This window comes from Phacochoerus africanus, chromosome 16 (assembly GCF_016906955.1).
Source record: "Phacochoerus africanus isolate WHEZ1 chromosome 16, ROS_Pafr_v1, whole genome shotgun sequence".
Lineage (NCBI taxonomy): Eukaryota > Metazoa > Chordata > Mammalia > Artiodactyla > Suidae > Phacochoerus > Phacochoerus africanus.
Genome location: NC_062559.1, coordinates 20,269,369 through 20,290,451, shown reverse-complemented (window position 1 = coordinate 20,290,451; position 21,083 = coordinate 20,269,369). Strand labels below are relative to the sequence as shown.

Sequence of the window (21,083 nt, the reverse complement as noted above, 5' to 3'; positions counted from 1 at the left end):
TGAGCGCCGTCCCGTCCCGGTGAGCGTGAGACAGTCGATGGGGTGCAGTCGAGGGGCCTTATTCCACCCAGACATCATGGTTAGCTACAGCCTAGGGGCGGGGTCTCCTCTCATGCCCGATTTGGGAAGTAGGAAGAAAGTCCCTTTACCCTGGCCAGCACCTAGGAACCTTCTTGTTTCTCTAAAGCCACATGATAGGTGTGTCACCAGGCTGGTCAACTTCTTGTTCTCGTGGGCTTCCGGCCAGCACTTTCTCTTCCTGCTACAGCTGTCGCTTAGCCTCTTAGCCCGGGAAACTTGCTCTCTTGAATCCATTCTCTTCTCTTCCGCATTTGAGTGACCTTGCCTGCTTTTGCTTTTGATCCCCAAATTCTTGTCATGGAGAACTGCTGGACTGAGAGTGACCCGCAGCCACAGTCCGGCAGTTCTCCAATTAGGTCCCCAGGATCTGAATTGACAGCATTTGTCCTGACCCTGAAAGTAACCTTTCTGAAGCCAAAAACCTTAGCCAGCAAGAACCGTGGCAGATGCACTACCACCCCAGCCCAGTTAGGCAGCAGGGCTCTGGCGGGGTGCTGCTATCTCCTTACTGCCGAGCCCCTCGTCAGGCAACGGCGGTTCAGAGCCGTGGAGATTGGGGCCGCTCTACCCTAACTCACTGTGGCACTGCCTGTAACCCTGCCTAGCCAGGGACCTAGAGGGCTGCCGGCTCTTCCCACATCATCTGGGCATCTGCCCGAGGCCCCAGGGGGCTGCAGAAGCACAGCTTCGAGCCACCCAGCTCAATTGCTCCTGTTGGCCCTGCACATGGCAATCTCTCCGGTTCCTCGAGTGGCTTTCCCTGAAGTCATAGTCATGAGAGATGGCGCTGCTCTCTCTGGGGACAAGGAAGGAAAAGATGCCTGAGCTGTCTCTTCCTGGGTCTCAGTTTCCAGTGGAAAAGCCCCCGCTCCCCAGTCTGCAGTGTCTCCCACTCCACACACCACCCGTGATCCCAACACAGGCCATTTTGCAGCAGCCGCTCTACTCGGGGGCCAACTCTGCACCCTCGTGGTATTTGTGAGCTGAAGCAGTGAGGTCTGAACTTGCAAAGCAGAAATGAAATGACCCTGTGGGGCCCACAGGTACAGCACAGCCAGCATTTGTTTGGGGTATTGCTTTCCAAATATTACAGGGATCCAGTTGCTACTTCTTGCCTGTGTGTGACGGTCACGTTCTGTCTCAGCCATGACATCTGAGCAGGGACAGGGGGAGAGAAAGCTTTGCTGCTGCACTCTGGCACTAGAAAATGGTTCTGTCTCCAGCAGGGAGTTGCCATTGGGGATCTGGCGAAGTCGCGCTCTAGAGAATCACCAGGGAGACCCCTCCATCTCCTGCCAAGCTAAACAAACCCTGCCCGTGCGCTCCTCTGAATCACACCTCCCTGCAGCTTCATCCCTCCTTCCCTGGCTCGGCACAGGCCCCTGCCTTACGGGAAAGTCCTGGGTTCTGCAAGAGAGGCATTTGAGGAGAAGTAAACCAATGGAGGGAGCGGGAGGGCCGCTCAGGCATCTCCTAGGTAGAAGGGAAAGGTCATCAGAGCCGTTCAGGGTCTGAGTTGTATTCCCGTGGACTCTGTCTTACTGCGGCAAAGGGGCCAGTGCACCGGGGCCAGCACTGGGCGCTGCCAACCCCATGCAGCTGCTGACAGCCAAGCACAAAGCGACGCATGCTCTGTAGACACAGATGGGTCTGCGTGTCAGCATGAGCCCATTTTTAGCCCTCGCCCAGGCAGGGCAGCCCATGACACAGTAATTTAATTAAATTTGCTCGTCTCCATGGCCCACATATTTGAAGAGGTTTGGGGGGAAGTGAATCTGGCCGAGGAACATCAACCCTGCCGCTCTGGCACTGCCCCAGAGCTGAGCCGCAGTGCCATAAAGGGTCTCGCCATCCTGAACACGGCCCAGGGCATCTGTCTGCACTGCAGGCCCTCTGGCTGGGCTGCGTGCTGGCACATCTGGCAAGGCAGCCTCGGGAAGCAGTCCGTCTCCATCACCGGGAAGCGACCCGGGGCCAAAGAAGGGGACTCCCCACCCCCTACTCAGGACCTGCTGGCAGCAGTCTCGGCAGTAACTGCAGCCACAGTGTTAGGTTTCCGCACTGACTTCAGTGTGTGAGAAGGGAGAGGGCAGAATAAGAGGACCCCACCCGCAACCTCAGTTATCACCCCAGTTTCCGCCTTGCCCACGTGCCCGTGCTTCTGCCCTGAACGTGATGGATATTTAGGGTCCTGAAAGTGCCTGACTGTATGTGTTACTGTGTTGCGTATCTTAGATGTGATCACTGAGTTCACATCACACCCACACACTCCACACCCCTTCGACACCCCCCCCCCCCAGCCCGCCTCCCAGCCGGCCGGCCTGCTGGCCTGGCGTTGTTTGACCTCCTCTAGGCTCCGCCCTCCGGTCCAGAGTGCCTGCCTCCCTCTCAGCCTTTTTGGCCCTGGGTCAGCAGGACCATGCCTGCGAGAGGCAGGTTCTCTGGTGAGCTTGGTCTCCCCTCCCAGGAGCACATCCTCCTGGCTGTGATCTCTCCTGCGCAATGATAATAGCAGCATCTCCGAGAGAAAGGAATTTCTCTGGCACTGCTCATCTCAACACCAGCGGAACACAGGCTGTTGCTTAGGAGTGGGAATCATTAGAGTCAGGCCATTATTGGAGGGGACCGGTCTCTAGGGGAGCTGGCAGAAATTACCGCTCCTTCATAGATGGAAACTCATTTGCTCAAAGCCCCCGCCCTCCTCTTTATGTCTCTGCCTTCCTCCACCTCCCCTCTTCTGAGCTTCGACGCTGAAAAGAGAGGTAACTCCACCCAATCCAAGATGGCAAATTTCTGCTAAATTAACTTGCTTAAAAGAGATCCTTGGCCGAGAGCGGCTGTTTTCCAGAATGTTTCTGTTGGGACGTCACTGGAAACCATCATGAAGGAGACGGATTCTAATTAAATGCATGTGATAAGATTCCAGCCAGGGTCACTCCATTCCCCAGGAGAGGACTTGTTGAGATGGGGGAAGAGGAGACGTTCCCTCACTGCAGGCCCCGAGTCAGCCTGGACTGGCCGCCCTTTCCCCGTGAGGCTCCCTGAACTCCCAGTACCAGGCAAGGCGGCAGCAGAACTCAAGACGTCTCTGCTTCTCCCATGGTCGTCTTGACCTTGATTGGACCTCTGACATGATCGCACTTCTGCAGAACTTCCCTGTACAGGGTTACCTGTTCTTGACAGCTCTTTGCTTTTGTCGGGATGAGGAGAGCGGCCTCGGCCACTTTTAATGTGTTAGCTGTTTGGGCTGCCGTCAGTACTCCCTGCCCTGGAGGCCGTGGTTGAGGAGAAAGGGAAAGCTGCCTGATTTCCCAGCTCTGACTCCTTGAATGAAGTCAGGAGTGGACACCATCTGTCCGAGAGCATTAAGTGTGGAAAGGCCTTCCCTCCCTGCAAGCAAAGGGTGAGGGATTGAACCAAACTGCATGCCCCAGGGGGCACCAATCCCTGGGTAGCTTCTGTCAGTGGCGCCCCCTGGAGTTGTAAGGCATGGCAGCCCTGCCGCCGTTCAGCAGTAGAGTGGGTGGAGAACCCAGAAACCGGAGACCTGGTCTCCGCACCCATCCCCGGCTACCGGACACCTGCAGTCCTACCTCCCAGGGCTCCATTTTCACCACAAATAAAATGAGAAGGTTCAACTAGATTGTCTGAATTTGAAATTCCCTTCACTTCTTGAAGTTAAAGCAGGAAACCACCATCCTGTCCTCCGCGGCCATTGCCGTTGCAGGGTCGCCAGCCTTGATAACACACTCGTGGTCTGAAGGTGTCCTCAGCTGGCAGGATAGCACTGGTCCAAGCAGGTGGGGGCAGGAATGTGGACGAGGGATTAAGGAAAGGGAGAGCTACCCCTCAGCCCAGCGAGCTGAAGCCAGCACGGGGAAGAGGCCAATTCCTTATTCTTAACTTTGTACGTCTCTGTGGCCTCAGAGCCTTTTTCCGTCAGAGGCATGCACACAACACACCCAGCAGTCGCCCTCACCTCCCTCACAAGGGAAACAAAATGAAATGCAAACTTGCCCTGAGATATCTCAGTCTTGCCACGTCCCTCGAAGGCTCCTCTCCCCATTCCTTATTTAAAATTATCTTCCCTTCCCCTGGTTCCTGAAGCAGTCTCCTCCTCGGCCCTCCTCCTGTCTTACTCCAGACTTCCCCGGTTCATCCCCTTAAGAGATGAATCAGAAGAATATGCTGTCATGTCAGAAGGAAGCCATTGTCAATTCACACAGGCAGACGCTAATAGGATAAAGTATTATCCGACTTCCTTTAAGTCCAGAAATTAAGTCTTCTTGCAATGGTAATAGATTATAACTGGTATCTACTGCAGCTAGTAGGCCGCAGAAACAGGCTGTTAGTATCTGAGGCCTCGGCTCCATTTCGGGGATGGTGTTGGGCCTGTTGTGAGGGATGTGCTGAGAATTCCTTCAAACACAGCTGCCCTGTCCTGCCAACTGTCCTCGTGGAGAGCTACCTATAGTTCATGCCATTCACCGACCTGTAAGCTCATTCACTTCAGCTACAGGGTGGGATCTGAGTGGGAGGACCTGTCTGAATGCTGGTGACGAACCTTGGGTGAGTGGGTGGGGCCTTAGAAGCCTGGGAAGAAGCGCCCGAGGCCAGGAAAGCATACTTTGCACTAGGAGCAGTTAGTGTGAGAGCTCTCCTGTCACCCTGGGTGACTCACTGAGCAGCAGCGTGGCTTACCTGGTGACTAACTCAGCACCTGCACAGACAGGGGAACCGGGGTTGAGACCTTCCTGAACATTAATGTAAGAGCCTGCAGACTAAGGGCGTGCCTCGGAAGAGGAAACGGAACTGTTAGAAGGAAGAAAGAGCCATCAAGCTTGTAAAAAGGAAGAATGTTGCAGGATATCCTGGGTCCGAGCATAGCAGATGGTTATACTCAAATAGTGATTATTGGGGGGGGGGCAATGTGAGAATTAATTGGGGTGCTTGCTTTTTTTTTTGCTTTTTATGGCTTCACCCATGGCATATGGAAGTTCCCAGGCTAGGGATTAAATCGGAGCTGCAGCCACCAGCCTGTGCCACAGCCACGCCAGATCTGAGCCACTTCTGCAACCTACACCACAGCTCACGGCAACGCCGGATCCTTAACCCGCTGAGCGAGGCCAGGGATGGAACCTGCTTCCTCATGGGTACTATTCGAGTTTGTTACCGCTGAGCCACGACAGGAACTCCCTAGGGGTGCTTTTTATTACTGGGAGATAGAAGAAGGTGGGTGACTGTGAAAGAAACAAGGAGCTAAGGGCTGTCCCTCTGGTGTTTAGCAATTAATCTGAACTCGAGGAGTCGCTCCAGGCTTGTTCCCAGGTGCACAGGATGGACAAACCTGAAAGGCTAAGTGCTGCTTTGGTGCATCCACTCCCCACACCTGCCCAGAGTGGCCTCCGTCTCAGGGCCTCCCTACTGGAGTTTTCAAACCCTTGAACGGGATAAGCTAGAGAAAACAGAGCATCTTCTCAGGTGCTAACTTCTTTGCCAAAAGCGCTCCTCCCAGGGCTGCCGCCACAGGCCAGGCCTGACCCCTCTGACTCACTGCCAGGGTCCATGCACACCCAACTCCCAGTCAGCATTACTTTTATGGGAAAATGCGATTGACATAACACCCTCCCTCCAATATGACACTTTTTGTGGATAAACAGTGAGCTGCACCCTCTCCTCCTCCCTCCCCTCTCCCCCCATGACTGTGCCTTGATGAAAATAAGGGAGCCTGGCAGGATCCGAATTTGATTATAGCCCTGAGGGCGGGGTTCTCCCTCCAAGAAGTGGACAGCCTCCAGCCCAGGGAACAGGACTGTTGTGGGTAGGTGGTTTGGCCCAAGTACTGACAGCAAAGCTGGCACATTCCAGAGGATGAAACCTGTGATCATCCGAAAATCTAATTCTAGCCTCTCATTAGGAAATCAAATGCATTCTTTCTTAGGCTTCTGTTGGAAAGTTGATCTCCCTGCTTTTCTTCTCCTCTCCTTCATGCCCTGAATTTCACGCCACCCGTCCTCCCCTTTCCGGGGTCCAGCCAGCCTCCTTCTTGCCAGGGCAGAGGAGTCTCCCTGGCTTTCCTCCCTAACTGCATTGCAGCCCCTTAGCCTGTATATCTGCCATCGAGCTCCATTCTGCTCACTCGCCCAAATTATGGTGCTTTTTTTCTTCCCTGCCTTTCTTTCCTCCGAGCCCTTCCAACACTGCTGCAAAGCCCCGGCAGCCCTCTCTATGCCTCCACGGGCCCCACCTCCCTTGGTAAAGCAACCTGACAAAGCAACAGGGTGGGGTAGAAAAGGCCTGGGAAGCTTTCCCTCGTGGTCCAGGACCAGGGCTTCCTATAGATGTTTCCTGGCCTGGCCCTCAGCATGTGCACCACCGCCTGCAGAGGCAGCTTTCCTTTCTCCTGACTCACCACAAGGAAAGGTAATCTATTCCTGGATTAAGACAGGGCGCTGGGCCCACGGAAGAGCTGGATTCAAGAACAGGGCACAAGGCACTGTCTTCCAGGGAAGGAAAGATCAGCCCGTCTCTCCCATAGTGCTTGGGCTTGAAGATGCCCGTGACTCCTGGCTCATCCTCCTTTCTCTCTAGGATAGCGCAAGAGGCAGCTTCTCTCCTTGGACATGGGCGGGGTTCGAGAATAGAGGTGGTGATGGGTCAGCTAGTCAGCTGGTCCATCCCCTTAGCTGTATCGTCAGTTTTTTTAAATAGAAGTGTATTTGATTAATCAGTGTTGTGTTTCTTGTGTGCAGCAAAGCGATTCACTTTGTATATCATCAAATTTCGATTCCCGCCACAACCTATGAAGTAATGAGGTAGATACCAATATTGTGCCCATTTTACGGATGAGGGAAGTGAGTATTTGTCCCGTGTCGCACAGCTAGTAAGCGATGGAGCTGGGATTAAACCCAGGAAGGTTGGCTCCAGAGTCTGTACTTGCAAGCACTATGCTATATTGCTTTGTAGATATGTATATTTCCCTGATCTGGTTCCCGAAGCCTTTGTCCCTGCTCCAAGAAGCAATTTACTTCATTTCAATTTAAAGCAAAGATGAAAACAACCTTAATCCACTGCCCACACCATTCTTCCCCCCTCTGGGGAAAAGGGTGCTTTCTGAATGGATGGAAACCAAGAGAGGTGCTTTTGAGCCAAAAGCTGCCTTGCAGTTTAGCTGAGGCAGGATTCAGAAATGGCGTGAACAGTGCTTGCATTAGCCGATGGCATGGCGTGCTGAGTGCCAGCAGAGGAGATAAAATCAGACATATGTTTGGATATAAATGTTCTCCTTCTTTTTCTCTTTTTCTTCTTCTCTAATTTTAAGCTCTTGCTGTTTTGTTGCAGTAAAATGTTGGAGCCTTAATTGTGGGCTCTGGCCCCCTTCTAAGGTAGTAGCCTGGGCTGAGTAAGGCCTACTTAGCCACCTACCCATCTCCACCGAAGGAAGCCAGAGCTCTCTCCACTGTTAATGGCCATGGACTCTGGACGTCTTCCCCTTTGACAGGAATTGCCTTGAAGGGACTTTTTATGTTGCTGCTGCACACCCCCCCCCCCCAAGTTGGTAGCCTCAATACGTGTTAACATCCATGATAACGCTAATGTCTCTAGGCCTTAGAAAGTAGCTTGTCATTCTACCTTCATGGACAATAGGATGCAGCTTCACACCAAAGCGTGATAAAAGGCAACAGACTATGGGAGTGGCAGCCAGATCCTGATAAAGGGGCGAGGGGAGATAGAGTGGAGGAGAGGAGTTGAGGGGGGCCACCCCTCCCCACATAGTCTCCTTGTTTAGCCACATAAGCAGAAACCACTCCCCTGTGGGGAAGCTGCTCTGAGAGGGGCTCTAAGACCTCTGTCCATCCTCTACTCTGCGCAGCTTCCAAGGCCAAGGTTGGGAGAAGGCCAAGCTGCCCTGCCACTGTGAATACCCTGCCTTGTCCATTTCGCCTCTTCCCTAGCAGCCGTCACGCTCTGTGGGATCCTGTGGCTTCTGGCTGCCATGGAACCCAAGAATTGGGAAGCTGTTGTGTGTAATCCAAGTCCTTCGTGAGCACACGTGGGCGGCCCTTTGCCCAGCTCAAGGGCCCCTGTGGTCAGAGGTCTGCCTGGGCCTTCGAGGGCAGCAGAGCTGGTTCTGAAGGACACTGGACAGCTCTAGGAGGAAGGGGATGGGAACACAGCAGTATCTACAGGAAGGGCCCATTTTCACTGCTTTTTGGCCGGGAAGGAAATACGTTCCTGATAGCCAATAAGAACCTGAATGAGAAAGCACATTTGTTTTGGAAATCAAGAGACCTGGGGTTTCAGTCCCACCTCTTCCAGTAACTAATTAGCAGTATGACCTCGGATATATTTTGCCATTTCTCTGGGGCTCAGTTGCCTTGAGTTGCCATAAAATGTGAAGGGATTAGACTAAGTGATTTTTCATGGCCTTTAAAAAAAATTCTATAATGAAAACCCACTAACTCCATATAATCAGCAGTAGTCTTTTTCCCTCTAACATGTTGCTATAACTACTCCCCTGAAGAGCTACCAACCCATGTTCCATTCTCAGCTAACAAATCCTAGCGCTCTGCCAGGCCCAGGATGAGTCACCAGCCCAGCATTAAGGGCTACGCTTTAAAGGTGCTCGTGGGACTCCCCTCTGAAAAGCTCTCCCAAGTGCCTGCCACACAAGAGGGCACAACAGCGTGGCCGCAGAGGCGAGGGCGGCTCTAAATGCCAAACCAGGGCCCAGGGTGGGGAGGAGGCCCAATAGGGAAAGGAACCACCCTTGCAGCTCTAAGGACACCCATGCGCAGGAACCACATTCTCAGTCTCCCTCAGCTCCTCTGAGGTTCCTTCTGGAAACCACTTCTTCCCCACCTCCCAAGACCTGCATATGCCCCACCCGCAGGACAAATGCATTTGTTCTCAGGACTCTTCCCCAGGAATGTTTTGGGCCCGTTTCTTCATTTCTCCCCCCAGATCTCTGTTCAGTCCCAGAGCCTTTGTCATCACAGGGCTCCTGCCTAATTCCCTGACAGCCCAGATAGCTGTCAAAAAGGAGGGGTGTTAGGACATGGCTGCTCGTCCTCTACTTCAGAAGCAGCCACTTCCTTCACAATTGCCCCAAATGTGCACGGGGAAGCAGCTCTAAACAGCCTGCGTTGTGTCTTAAGGCATTAGGCAAAGGGGAGGTTTCTTGCATTTTTTCCAACTGATCCTAGCCAAGTCCCACCCTTTTCTCTGCTGCAGTTTTCTCTCTCTCTATTGGGGGTAGGGTAGTAAAGGACAGGCAGAGGGAACAAATCTTTGTAGCCTGGGAACATGAATGGCAGTTTCTAAAAGTGTGAGCCCATGCATACATGCTGCCACAAACACTGAAACCTAGAAATTTTGTGATGGAAAATACACACACACACAAACGGAGGATTAAGATTTGGCCCTTTCTAAAAGTGTGAGTCCATGCATACATGCTTCCACAAACACTGAAACCTAGAAATTTTGTGATGGAAAACACACACACACACACACACACGGAGGATTAAGATTTGGCCCTTTCTTCGCCAGCTACTGCATAGTGCTCCCTGCCTCTCTCCCTGCTCAGAGCCAGGGAGCTCACACCCACTCAGTCCCAATTCTCTGCATTGGTATAAACACGAGCGCCCGAGAGACGCAGGGTCCCAGTTTAGGCGTCGTGCCTGATGACATTCCTCCGCTGAGCATCAGGAAACGGACACCCACCACCACCGAGACAGGTCTGACCATTCAGCACCCACGGAACAGAGGCAGCACAGCCTGTGGGATGTCTAAGCCCCACAGCATCATTGCAGTCCTCTTAAATCCAGGTCCCTGGGGTCCCTGAGTAGAGCTGGTACTGTCTGACCGGCAGCTTCTGCTGAGGTGGCATTTAACTCCTGGCCGGGTCCCAGGAGCTGGGGCTGACCCATTTCCCCCACTTTTCCAGGGCACAGGGAATTCGGTTCTACCCCCAACAGAGCCAGGGACTAACACACTTAGCTTGTGAACGGTGCACTAGAATCGGGGTGCTTTTATTTAAGCTAAGGAAAAGCGGTTGACAGCTCGAGCGGTTTCCCATACTTTAAAGAAACGGAACACTGTCCGCCCCTCCCGTTCTTGTCTTTAAATAGAAATGATTTGGTCGATGCTCATAAGCAGCTATAGGTTCAAGGGCTTACTCAATTTAACCCTTTGGGGACATCGAATTAAAAATTGAACAATATTTATTAAAATACAAAAATACACTTTTCTCACATTACAATCAGTGTTCTTTTGTTGGCATCCCCCACCCCACCCACCCCCTCTCAAATCTGAACCCTTTATTTCCTTTTAAAGCTAAAATAATAACTGAAAGAAGTTACAGCATTAAATGGACCAGAATAACAGAGATCTCTGCCTTCCCCCCCCCCAAGCCCCCCACTTTCTCTTCCGCCTCCTCCTGGGGCAGAGCTGGGAGCGGGAAGCCTCTCCCCCTTTGTGCTACATTCAACAGGACTCCTGGCGGAACTCACTCTGTGCGCATCTATTTATCACTTTGTTTTAACTGGATTTCACCTCCCTTTTGTGAACCATCCTGGTGGGGAAAGGCTTCATGGCTTTAAATGAGCCTGAGCTCCTTTTCTTCTCTACTGCCCCCTCCCCATCACCACAACCAGTTGACATCAGCTGTAATAATCCCTAATGAATCAGCATTTAGAATAGTCACCAAATCACAAGCATGAGAAAAGCTTCCACTCCCCAAAGCTTCCCACTCCCAGCCTCTTCTCCCTTCTCTACCTTAAAACAAACAAGCCTTAAAAAAAAAAAAAAAATCATCAAATGCCATCATTGTCTACAATCATTTGTCAGATACCAGGAACAACAGGTGGATGTGGCACAATGCTGGTTATGGCCTCCTGTGAATACCTTCTCTCCATCCCCCTTCCCATCCCCCTCTGGTTGCCACCCCCCCTTTCAGGGGCCGCCTTCCTCTCCCGGGAAGCCCTGAATAGACACATGCCTTGCACAGAGTGGGTTAAGCCCAACGGCAGGAATCTGGTGCAGTGTGAAAGCATTTGACTGAGAGCTACGCCAGCTCCCTTCTCCTGAAGTGCTCTGTCAGGCGGGGCACACCGTGTCCCCGTGCACAAACCAAGAAGCCTTGTGCACAGGGACACACGTTAAAGACTCAGTCCCTTTAAGGATTCATTTGAATTTTGGTGGTTTTCCCATTTAAAATACATTTTACAGATCTATCTTCCCCTTGGTCTTTGAAGAAAAAATTATTGCCTTTCAACATTTTAGCACAGTACAAATTCTTGGTGCTTTTTTTTTTTTTTGTATTTTTTGTTTGTTTAAATAAGATAAATCTGTAAAGACAGCTCTCAGCCTAAGAAAGATGTCTATAGAAATGGGTATTCCTGGGTCCTATGAAGCATCTTCTAAAAAATGACGGATTCAGTCTTTCTCCCCCCCACCCCCACCCCCCCGCAGCAGCCCGCACCCTAACTCTTTAGGGATGTTTGTTGGTGTTGGGTTTATCTTAGCAGTTTCAACCTTAAACCAGAAATCCCCTCTGGCAACACAGCCAGTTGACTTGTGGCTTCTACCCCACAGCATTCCCGAGGTCCCCCCACCCCCTTTAAATAGAACTTACAAGTTAGAAAATAGTTTGTTTTGATTTTCTTTTTAAATTTTAATATAATCTGTTTCTTTTACCAGCCCATAGATTTAATATATAAGCATATACAAGAAAAAGTCTCTCCCCACTCTGTACAAAAGTTGCTGTCTTTGTGTGTGTGTGTGTGTGCATTCTATTGCATTTTATAAGTTTTTTGGGGGGGAGGGGGAGTCATATTTGAGTTTCCTGTACCTTGTCCTTGGTATGGGTCTGAATTATATAAGGTTCAGAGATAGTGGTGACTGTGGGGTGCAGAGAGTTCCCCAGGCTGTTTTCTGTCCAGTGGGCCCCGTGTGCTGGTTTGTAGGTGTTGTAGTTAATATGGTCATGAATTGTGGGCAGCACTACTGCCCCCTCACCTGATACACCGGCTGGAGCTGCTGTTGCTGCCGCAGATGCCGCCGCCGCCGCCGCCGCCGCCGGGAGGTCTTCATCCACCTGGATGATCTCAACTGTCCGGGCGGCTGCGACTGTGCTCCTCTGCTGGTGCCGCTTGCGAAGTTTGTAGAAGACGATCAGCATGGCAGCAGCCAGCAGGGTCACCGCCACGAAGCAGCCAATGATGATCTTGGTGGTCTTCATGACTTCATCCAGGCTGGTCTGCATCTTATCATTGGTGTCCGTCGCGGTCACCGCCACCTGCTTGGGCACACGGGTGGTCTGAATGAGCACCGTGGTAGAGGTGGTGTATGCCGGCTGGTAACCCGTGGACGTCGTAGGAACAGGCTTGTACTTGCGCGTCGTGTCCTCGGGCGAGATCTCGGTGGTCTCCACTGTGACGGTGGTGAAGAAGCTGTAGTTGGAGGTGTTGAGCTCGGCCGTGCTCACGTTGAGGTAGGCCGAGGCATTGGAGTTGCCCGCCACGTTGGTCACCATGCATGTGTACACCCCGGTGTCTGAGAGCAGCACGTGGGAAAAGTTCAAGGTGCCATCGTTGAGGACGGAGATCCGCGGGTGGCGGGAGGCGTGGCTGAGCACTGTCCCATTGGGCAGCAGCCACTTCACGGAGGACATGGGGGGAGTCCGACACTTAAGTTCCGCCATCCGACCCTCGGAGATGTTGAGGTCCCGGGGAGCATCCATGATGAAGGGGGCGGAGCACTGGAAGGAGGCCTGGTCCACCTCTACCAGGTAGCGGCCTCGCATGTGCAAGGGAGCGTGGCAGCGGCCACAGCAGGTGGAATTGGTGGGTATGTACTCCCGGAGCCACCAGGCTAGCCACAGGATGTCACAATCACAGTTCCAAGGATTGTGGTGCAGGTGCAGCTCCACCAGGTACCTCAGGGGGGTGAAGAGGTCATGGGGCAGAGAAGAGAGGTTATTGTGGGCCAAGTTGAGTTCCACCAGCGAGGCCAGCCCATCAAAAGCGTTCCGCTCAATCAAGCTGACCTGTGAGTTCATGACCCAGAGCTTCTTGAGGGAGCTTAGGCCATGGAAGGAGCCAGGCCTGATCTCAGGGAAGTGGTTCCCTGACATCTCCAGCTCCTCCAGCCCCACCAGGGGGGTGAGATTGGGCATGTCTTTAATGTTGCACATGCCCAGGTTCAGGTACTTGAGGTTGAACAGTCCCTCAAAAGCCCCCTCAGAGATGTACTCCAGCTTCTTGAGCTCCCCCAAGTCCAGGCGCATGAGGGAGGGCACGCGGTTGAAGGCGTAAGAGGGGATGCTTTCTATGGGGTTGTTGCGAAGCCAGAGCTCCCGCAGCTTGGACAGGTATTCGAAGGCCCCGCTGGGGATGACTGTCAGCCAGTTGTCAAACAGCTCCAGGGTGTTGAGGCTGGCCAGGCCGTTGAAGGCCCCCACCTCGATCTGCCGGATGGAGTTCCTGCCCAGCTGCAGGACCTCCAGGTGGTGGAGGTGGCGGAAGGTGTCGGCCTGGATCATCTGGATGTTGTTTTCCATGAGGTTGAGGTACCGGGTGTTGGAAGGAATACCCTGCGGGACCTCGGAGAGGCCCCGGCGGGTGCACACCACCTTGCTGAACTGGTTACTGCACGAGCAGACCGACGGGCAGTTCTGGGGCCCGGCGGAGGCGGCAGCAGCGATGGCTGCGCACAGGATCCACACTTGTGCCGCGAGGTAGACGACGGGGAGCAGGACGGCATTCCAGGTGTGGTGCACAGTTACCTGCCACAAGAGCTTCATGGTGTGGCACGTTCATAATTCACCATCGCCTGGGATTTTGGCTCGGAAAGGAGAACCAGCCCTACCCCGGCTTAAGTGAGCTAGGAGCTCCTCTTTCCATCTGGAGAAGGAGGTGGGGAGGGGGCGATTAGAGACGGAGCAGATCGGCCGGGAACAATCCTGCCAAACTAAAGAGTGGCCCCTCGTCTACCAGCCCCCCCCACCTCAAGACCAGCCCTCGGAAAGCTGAGACTTTCTCTCCCCCCCCCCCCCCGCCCCCCGTTGCGACCATCCCCACCCAATCACTCGCTGTCACCTACCTCGGAAGGAAGGAAGGGAAGAATTGGCGTGGTGTCCTTAAGCGTTCTCCGCCAGAGCCGGCCACAGCGTTCCCATTCTCACTTCTTAGTTTTAATTAACAAAAGGGGGAAGCAGAGGGGGCGGGGAGGGCAGAGGGGAGGGGAGGGGACGGGTGGGGGAGACAAAATGGCTTCTAGTAAATCCGGAGCCGGCGAGCGGAGCGGCGGAGTTGAGGCGCGCCGGGAGAGCCAAGGCCCGGCGGGCTATGCAGGTGCATGCCCCCCCCTCAGCCCCAGCGCTTCCCGGCTTTGTCCTTGGACCCTGGCCCCGGCTCGCACCAGCCGAGGGGGAAGCCGCTTCATCGCCGGAGTGTGCCTCCAGCGCCCCCCGCCCGCTCCGGGGCTGCCACCCCGGCGGGGAATGAGGGGGCGCCCCGCAGCCTCCCAGGCCGCGTTCGCTGCCGGTGCTGCCGCCGCGCTGCCCCCTCTGCTTGTGTCGGCCGCTCCCGGCCCGAGGCAGCTGATGCAGTCGTTGGCTCGCGGTGCTGCGAGAGTTAAGAGGAGGTGTTCGCCGCTCCTTCGCCCTCCCCAGACACACACCCCCTTCTCGCCTCGCCTCGCCTCTCAAGGGTTAAAAAGACCGAAGCCGGGCTTCCTTGGCCAGTCCGCCGGCTGCTGGTGCGTGGAGTAGTAATCCGTCCAGCCCCCCGAGGGGCAGCGGCGTGGAGGCAGCGCCGGGACCTGGTCGGCCGGCCGGAGGAGCGCGCGGCGCCCGGGTCGCCCCGCACCGCAGGCCCCTTCGGGGAGTCCGAGGGCGGGCACGGCCCCCGGCGGCGCGGAATTGCCCTCCGCAGCCGGGCCCCCGGTGCGCCGCCGGCTCTGGCTTTGTGCGGAGGGAGCGAGTTCGGGGCTCCGGCCCCCGGCGCCTTCAGCGGCTGCGCTGCCCGCGGACTGCTGCAGCGTCCCCAGCGCTGGCGGCGGCGTGAGCAGCGGGGGTCGCGGCTGCGGGAAACGCTTCGGAGCCCGGGAACATGGTCCCCGCTCGCTAGCGGCGGCGGCGGCAGCAGCAGCGGGGCCCCTGCGCGCGGCGCCCACCGTCTCCTCCTCGCGCCGGGCTCGCGGTGTTGCAGGCAGCAGCCACGCAGACTGCTCTCTCATCCTTTTGTCCTTCAGTCAGAACGTGAATGTACTGCTGACGCATACTGTTCTGGGGAGAAGATTAGCGTGATGCAGTGCTCTTATGTATTAACACCGCTCCCCCTCCGCTGCCTGCCCTCGAGGGGTTAACGCCGGCGCTTTCCAGCGCCGCGCAGCCCCGAGCTCCGCGCCTCCGTCCCACTTCCTCCCTCCTTCCTTCCTTCCTTCCTCCCTTCCTTCCTCCCTCCTTCCTCTCTCCCCCACCCCCCACCCCCCTCCCCGGCCGCTTCCTCCCCGCCCCCTCTAGACGCGGGGAGCTGGCCGGCCAAGAGAGCCGGAGCGAGCGTCAAGTGAGGGGCCGCGCGCAAGTCGCAGGCGTTCGCAGCTATTTTGGTCCGATCGGAGGGAGCCGCCGGGTGGCCGCTGATAGGCTGGAGCTGCACAGGGCTGCGGCGGAGGGACCGCGCCGGCCCCGGCCCCCGCCCCCGGCGCCGGGCACCCTCAGTCTCTGGGCGCGGTGGGCTCAGGGGCCGGGGAGCCGGAGGCGCGGCGTCCCGCGGCGGGGCTGCTGCAGTTGGCGGGCTTCCCGCCCGGACCGCGTCATCCTCACCCCCGCCGACTGCTGACGGGGCGCCCCGGCAGCGAGGCCCGGGCTGCACGCTTGGAGTTCAGAGCTGCGCGGAGGGACGCGGGGGCGGCCGGGGCGCTACTGCACAGATGCCTGTTCGTCCTGCCCCCTCCCTCACAGATTTCCTCACCTCTCCTCCGCTTTAACTAGGGCTTAAAATGATAGTTTTCTTAATGAGGGTTGCGGGGGAGGCAAACAGTGGAAGGAAAGACCAAGTGCGGGGAGCTGGGGGAATGACAACCTGGGACATCACAACAACCAGCAGGAAGGATCGAGGTGAACTCCCAGCAGCCACGGCACAACCGGTTCATTCATGCAGCTGGAGCTGCGGCGTCTCACTCTTCCCAGCCCGGCTCCCAGAGATTGGAGGGGGGACGGGTCCTAAACCTGCTGCTCCCCCGCCCCGAGCTTCACTGGCTCTTCTTAGTTGCCGGGACTCCCTGGGAAGAACTGCGTAGCAACCTGCCCCTACGTCTGGTGAGAGGAGACCCGGCGGCATGTGACAGACCAGGGTAAAAGAGAGAAAAGGACTGGGTCTCCTTTTTCCCTCCCTGGAAAGTGACTGCCCCTTTCTCTGCCTAGTGGGGGTGGGGCCATCGGCGGCTAAGCCCTGGGAAGCCCGCTGGTAGGAAAATGGCTTTGGTTCGGTATTGCTTCTTTTCAAGGGCTACCTCCAGACTCCTTGTGCCCCGCCCCGCTCTGCCTTGGCAGGCTTGCCCGCCCATCACCTGGACGTGGGCTCGCGCTTATTAGCAAGAGAAAGTCTTGGCTCTCTCTCCTCTCTGGATTCTGCCACACCCTTATCTCAGTACTGTCTGCTGCCTAGTAACCCGAAAGCTCCTTAAATATGCCAGAGAATGTTTGAAGTCTCTGAATAGCATGGAAACAGTTCTGTTGTAGGCAAGTTGGATTCCCCATCGTTTACCAACTTTTTAAAAACATCCTTTTATTACAGTTGATTTACATTGTTCTGTCCATTTCAGCTGTATATACCAACTTTTTTATTATGCATTTGCAGTCAGATAAGAACATGAATAGCTGATATGTTAACCTGTGATCACATAGGAAGTGGTGGAGCCTGGCAAGAGCTCAGATGTCTTGGGCATGGAAGTGATGCTCCAGAATTTTCTGCCCGTGAGAACTCAGGTTTTATTCCATCTCCTTCAACAGTCATGTACGGGGATGTTTGTCTGCTATATGCTTTCCACTATCCTAGAGATGATTGGAAAGATAAATAGTTCTGTTCTTGTTTAATCTTCCTTTACCCAGTGACACAGTTGCCACAGTTGTTTCCATTTTATGGATGGAGGTAGTGAGCTCAGGCAGGCAGATAACATGCTCAAGGTCACATAACCGGAAGGCCACAGAGCCAGCATCTCAACACAGTCTTCTCACCCCGAGCCCTGTGTTTTCATCACTGCAACAAAATCGTCCAATGTGTTCACTCTGCATGGAGTAAATGCCAAGGCAAGGTGAGGGGACAGGCTACTTAAAACACTTCAGTGGGGCATTCTTGTCGTGGCTCCCTGGAAAGTAATCTAACTAGTATCCACAGAGGACACAGGTTCAATCTCTGGCCTCACTCAGGGGATTCAAGATCCACCCTTGCTGTGAGCTGTGGTGTAGGCTGGCAGCTGCAGCTCCAATTCAACCCCTAGCCTGGGAACTTTCACGTGCCATGGGGCGTGGCCATAAGAAACAAAAACACCTTCAGTGAGATGTATGTAGACTGAAGGGCAGGAAAGGAGAGCCAAGAAAATAGATCCTTTAACTTGTTTTGCTCACAATTACTAATCAAAGAAAGGGAGAAATGGAGATAAATTCCATCTGGGCTCTTTAGTGGCTCTTACTGCTTTCTTGACTAAGCCCCTTTTGCACATCTTCAGCCTCAAGTGGGAAAGGCCCACCTTATACCCGGGTGTGAATCTAGCCTGATAGGGATCTTTGGAAGAGAATCCGAAACCTGCTCTTGAGAGGGCCCTCTCTTTGCCCCCGCTGGCGTTGAGCCGGTCAAGTTCCAGAGGAGACCCTGGCCAAGTTCTGGATGGTGCCCTGGAATACAGCTCTCCCTCCTTCCTCAGGCAAAAGAGGGGCTGGCCTGCCTGGCTGGTGTAGGGAAATTCAGTCCCCATCTGTTGCGCTCCAGGCCCAGCAAGTGACAGGTCTGTCTCCATGCAGTGTAGGGGGGTGGAAGAGTAGGATCAAATCAGTGCTTAGTAATGAGGTGGCCTTGCGGTAAATATTTATGACGGATACTGATGGAGCTGAGAATGTCCAAGCTTCTCACAGCCCCCAGAGTTCCAGACAGGGCTCCTTTGCCCTCTGTAGGCCCGCCGGGCTGAGGGAGCATCAGAAAAACTACCAACCGGACCAAGAAGGCCGGGGGGGGCCATGGCAGCACACACAGCTCTTTTCAACTGAAATTGGCCCTGAAGCCTCTCATCCTGTCACCCGAGTGTCATCTAGCCATCTGTCCATTGCTCCTCACAGCCCCTGGTTCTGACTGACTCCTTGATTTGCTGCGGCGCCACCCGGGAATAAAAAGAAGAGAAAGGCTTCTGCTTTGAGGGGAAGAGAAGGAAGAAATTCTGGGTTGAGATCGTTTTCACTTGTGGTTTCCCACAGAGAGACGGCTGCTCTGAAGCCAGAGAGAGCTGAAGAAGCCAGCCCGTGCCTGGGCGCGGCCCGTGTCAACAGCTTGGTGCCTGCACTTTTGAAGACCAGGATATCAGCTTTCTAGACCCCTTCCTGCCACCGATTAGACATGTGACAGTGTTAAATTAAAACAGCCCTAAACCTTGGTTTCTTCGTTTATAAAGTGAAGGGAATGGGCTGCTTCCAGCTCTCACAGGCCGTGATTCCCACCCCACCTCAGACGTGAAGCTTTGTGAAGAAGGTTGATCCTTTGGGATTGTAGCCAAGTGTTGGAAATGAGCCACGAGGTTGAGAAGCAAATGGTTCCTTCAGTTTAATCTAGAGATCCACGGTGCCGCAGCCGCGCAGGAGAGACTGTGTTTTCCCAGCGACTGAAAAGGCTCATAGATCACAGAGTGTTGAAGCTAAAAGAGGCCTTGGAGATCATCTGGACTTAACCTCTCATTTTATAAATGTCATTAATGAAGTTCAGAGAGGCCTCGTGACTTACCTAGAGCCACATGACTAATTAACATCAGAGTCTCTCTCCCTTCTGAGCTCAGCCCCTCAGTTAAGATGACAGTGTGTAGCTAACTGGCATTTACACCTGGGGCTTGGAGAGGTTTCCAAACGCCTGTCCTCTGTGCTCTTGCATGCAGGAGCCATCCCTATGCTTTGCTGGACTGGACAAACAATGGGTCTCCGATTGGGGCTGGCTCTCGGGGGTCGTGGGGTGCATCACCCGACCAGGAGAAATGGGGCTCCTAGTCAAAGCCTACGGTGGACCACTCCCCACCCGGGCTTGCACGGCTGAGGCATTATCCTCGGCAGCCACTAGATGTCCATAATGCCTCGCAGGGTTTGCCAGCTGTGAGCTGGGTGCTGTCTTGACTCCAGTAGGCTTTTGGGTCCCTTAAGGTGGGTCCGTCAGTGTCAAGAAGATCACCTGTGTCCTCCCTGAAACTCTAGTTCCTCTTTTCAGTACTGTCAGGCTCCCAAGCCCTCCTCAAGCACTGTCTCCATTTTTGTAGTCTTGATGCTGCCATTTTAACTACACAAGGAGGAAGAGCAAAGGAGGGAAAGGGGTTTGGAAAACAGGAGGAAAGAAAAAGAAACAGTATGGAAAGCGACCTCCCCAAAGGGAAAGGCATCAGTTGATGGGTGAATGCGCAGTGACAAGACATTTAAGAAATGCTCTTGGAGTTCCCTGGTGGCCTTGTGGTTAACGACTCGGTGTTGTCACTGCTGTGGCTCGGGTTCGATCCTGGCCCAGGAACTTCATGCTGTAGGAGTGGCCAAAATGGAAAAAGGAAAAAAAAAAAAAAGGGAAGAAATGCTATGAGGAAAAGTCACCTTCTCCTGCCTAGGGCAGTGTGTGTGTATTTGCATCTCTCACTCGCTTCTACCCTCTTGTACAGATACCCCTCCAGGGTGAACTGGTCATTAAGTTTCCATTTAATGGGTAAAGTCACCATTGCAAAAAAAGTCAGGTGATTCTTCTCACCCTTGATCCTGTAGCAAGCTAGTGACCATGCCATTACCACCCACAGTCATGAAGGGAATGGATTTCATTCCTTGAGCCTGATGATTCAGGGCGACACAGCTGTTCTGTTCTGGAATTACGCACTCTCCCCAATGCCCTCACTGTTCTTCCCCCCCGCCCCCCAAGAACTCAGCTCTGTAAGGTAGTCAGAAGGAAGCAGACCTAAAAGCACTCTCCCTCCAGGTCCCATCCAGAGAAATTTGCAAAAATCCTCAGAAAAGACAAGACATGATGCTTAGTAAGAATGACAAAAAGCTATAGAATAGAAGGGGCTTTTCTGAGGCTGGTTTCCAGGGGTTACACGGTTTCTGTTTGGGCTGCCAGGCCTGAGTGGAGGGAGAATCCTCGCCACACTGCCACCTCTTTGGGAATAGACCGTTTGTGCCCATTGTAGCCCCAGGCAGAACAGAGAGGTCCAACCCAAAGCCTTGGCAATGTACTCTTCGGGCGCACTAGCCTATTACAAGACCCTGTGGTTTATTTGTCCTTCTCTTTAAATGCCTTTGTATAGCAGTAATGATGGTGTTAGCAGCAATATTTACTGCAGCATTGACAGGTGCCCATATTTAATCATCACAACAGCTTTGTGAAGTGTGTACCACTGGAGTCCACATTTTGCAGATGAATTTCAGAAGTTTTCTCAGGAGCACAGAACCAGTGACTTTATCAGTTTCTTGAGGCTGTCATAACAAATTTCCACCGATTTGGTAGCTTCAAACATCAGAAACTTATTCTGGAGGCTGAGAGTGAAAAATCTGGTAGGCCCATCCTCCCTCCAAGGGCCCTGGGGGAGAGGCTCTTCCTGGCCCCTTGCCTATTGCAGCTCCTGGCGACTGTTCCATTCCTTGACTTGTGGCTGCATCACATCAATCTCTGGCTCTTGTCATGTTGAAGCCTCCTTTTGACTTCTAAGGAAACCTGTCATTGGCCTCAGGGCCCACTTGGACAGTCAAGGGTGACGTCATTGCAAGATCCTTA

General features: G+C 54.0%; 2 protein-coding genes across 3 annotated transcripts in view; one reads left to right on the top strand and one right to left on the bottom strand.

The window, feature by feature from the left end:
- The window catches only part of SND1 (staphylococcal nuclease and tudor domain containing 1), a 392,960-nt gene that overhangs the window by 320,048 nt on the left and 51,829 nt on the right, over positions 1-21,083 (top strand). The gene's annotated exons all lie outside the window — the stretch shown is intronic.
- LRRC4 (leucine rich repeat containing 4) lies at positions 10,287-15,503 on the bottom strand. The gene is made up of 2 exons (XM_047762977.1): positions 14,185-15,503; positions 10,287-13,985 (listed from the first exon to the last, which is right to left on the bottom strand). Exon 2 carries the CDS (start codon positions 13,883-13,885, stop codon positions 11,912-11,914), a length of 1,974 nt encoding a protein of 657 aa, XP_047618933.1. The 5' UTR covers positions 13,886-13,985; positions 14,185-15,503; the 3' UTR covers positions 10,287-11,911.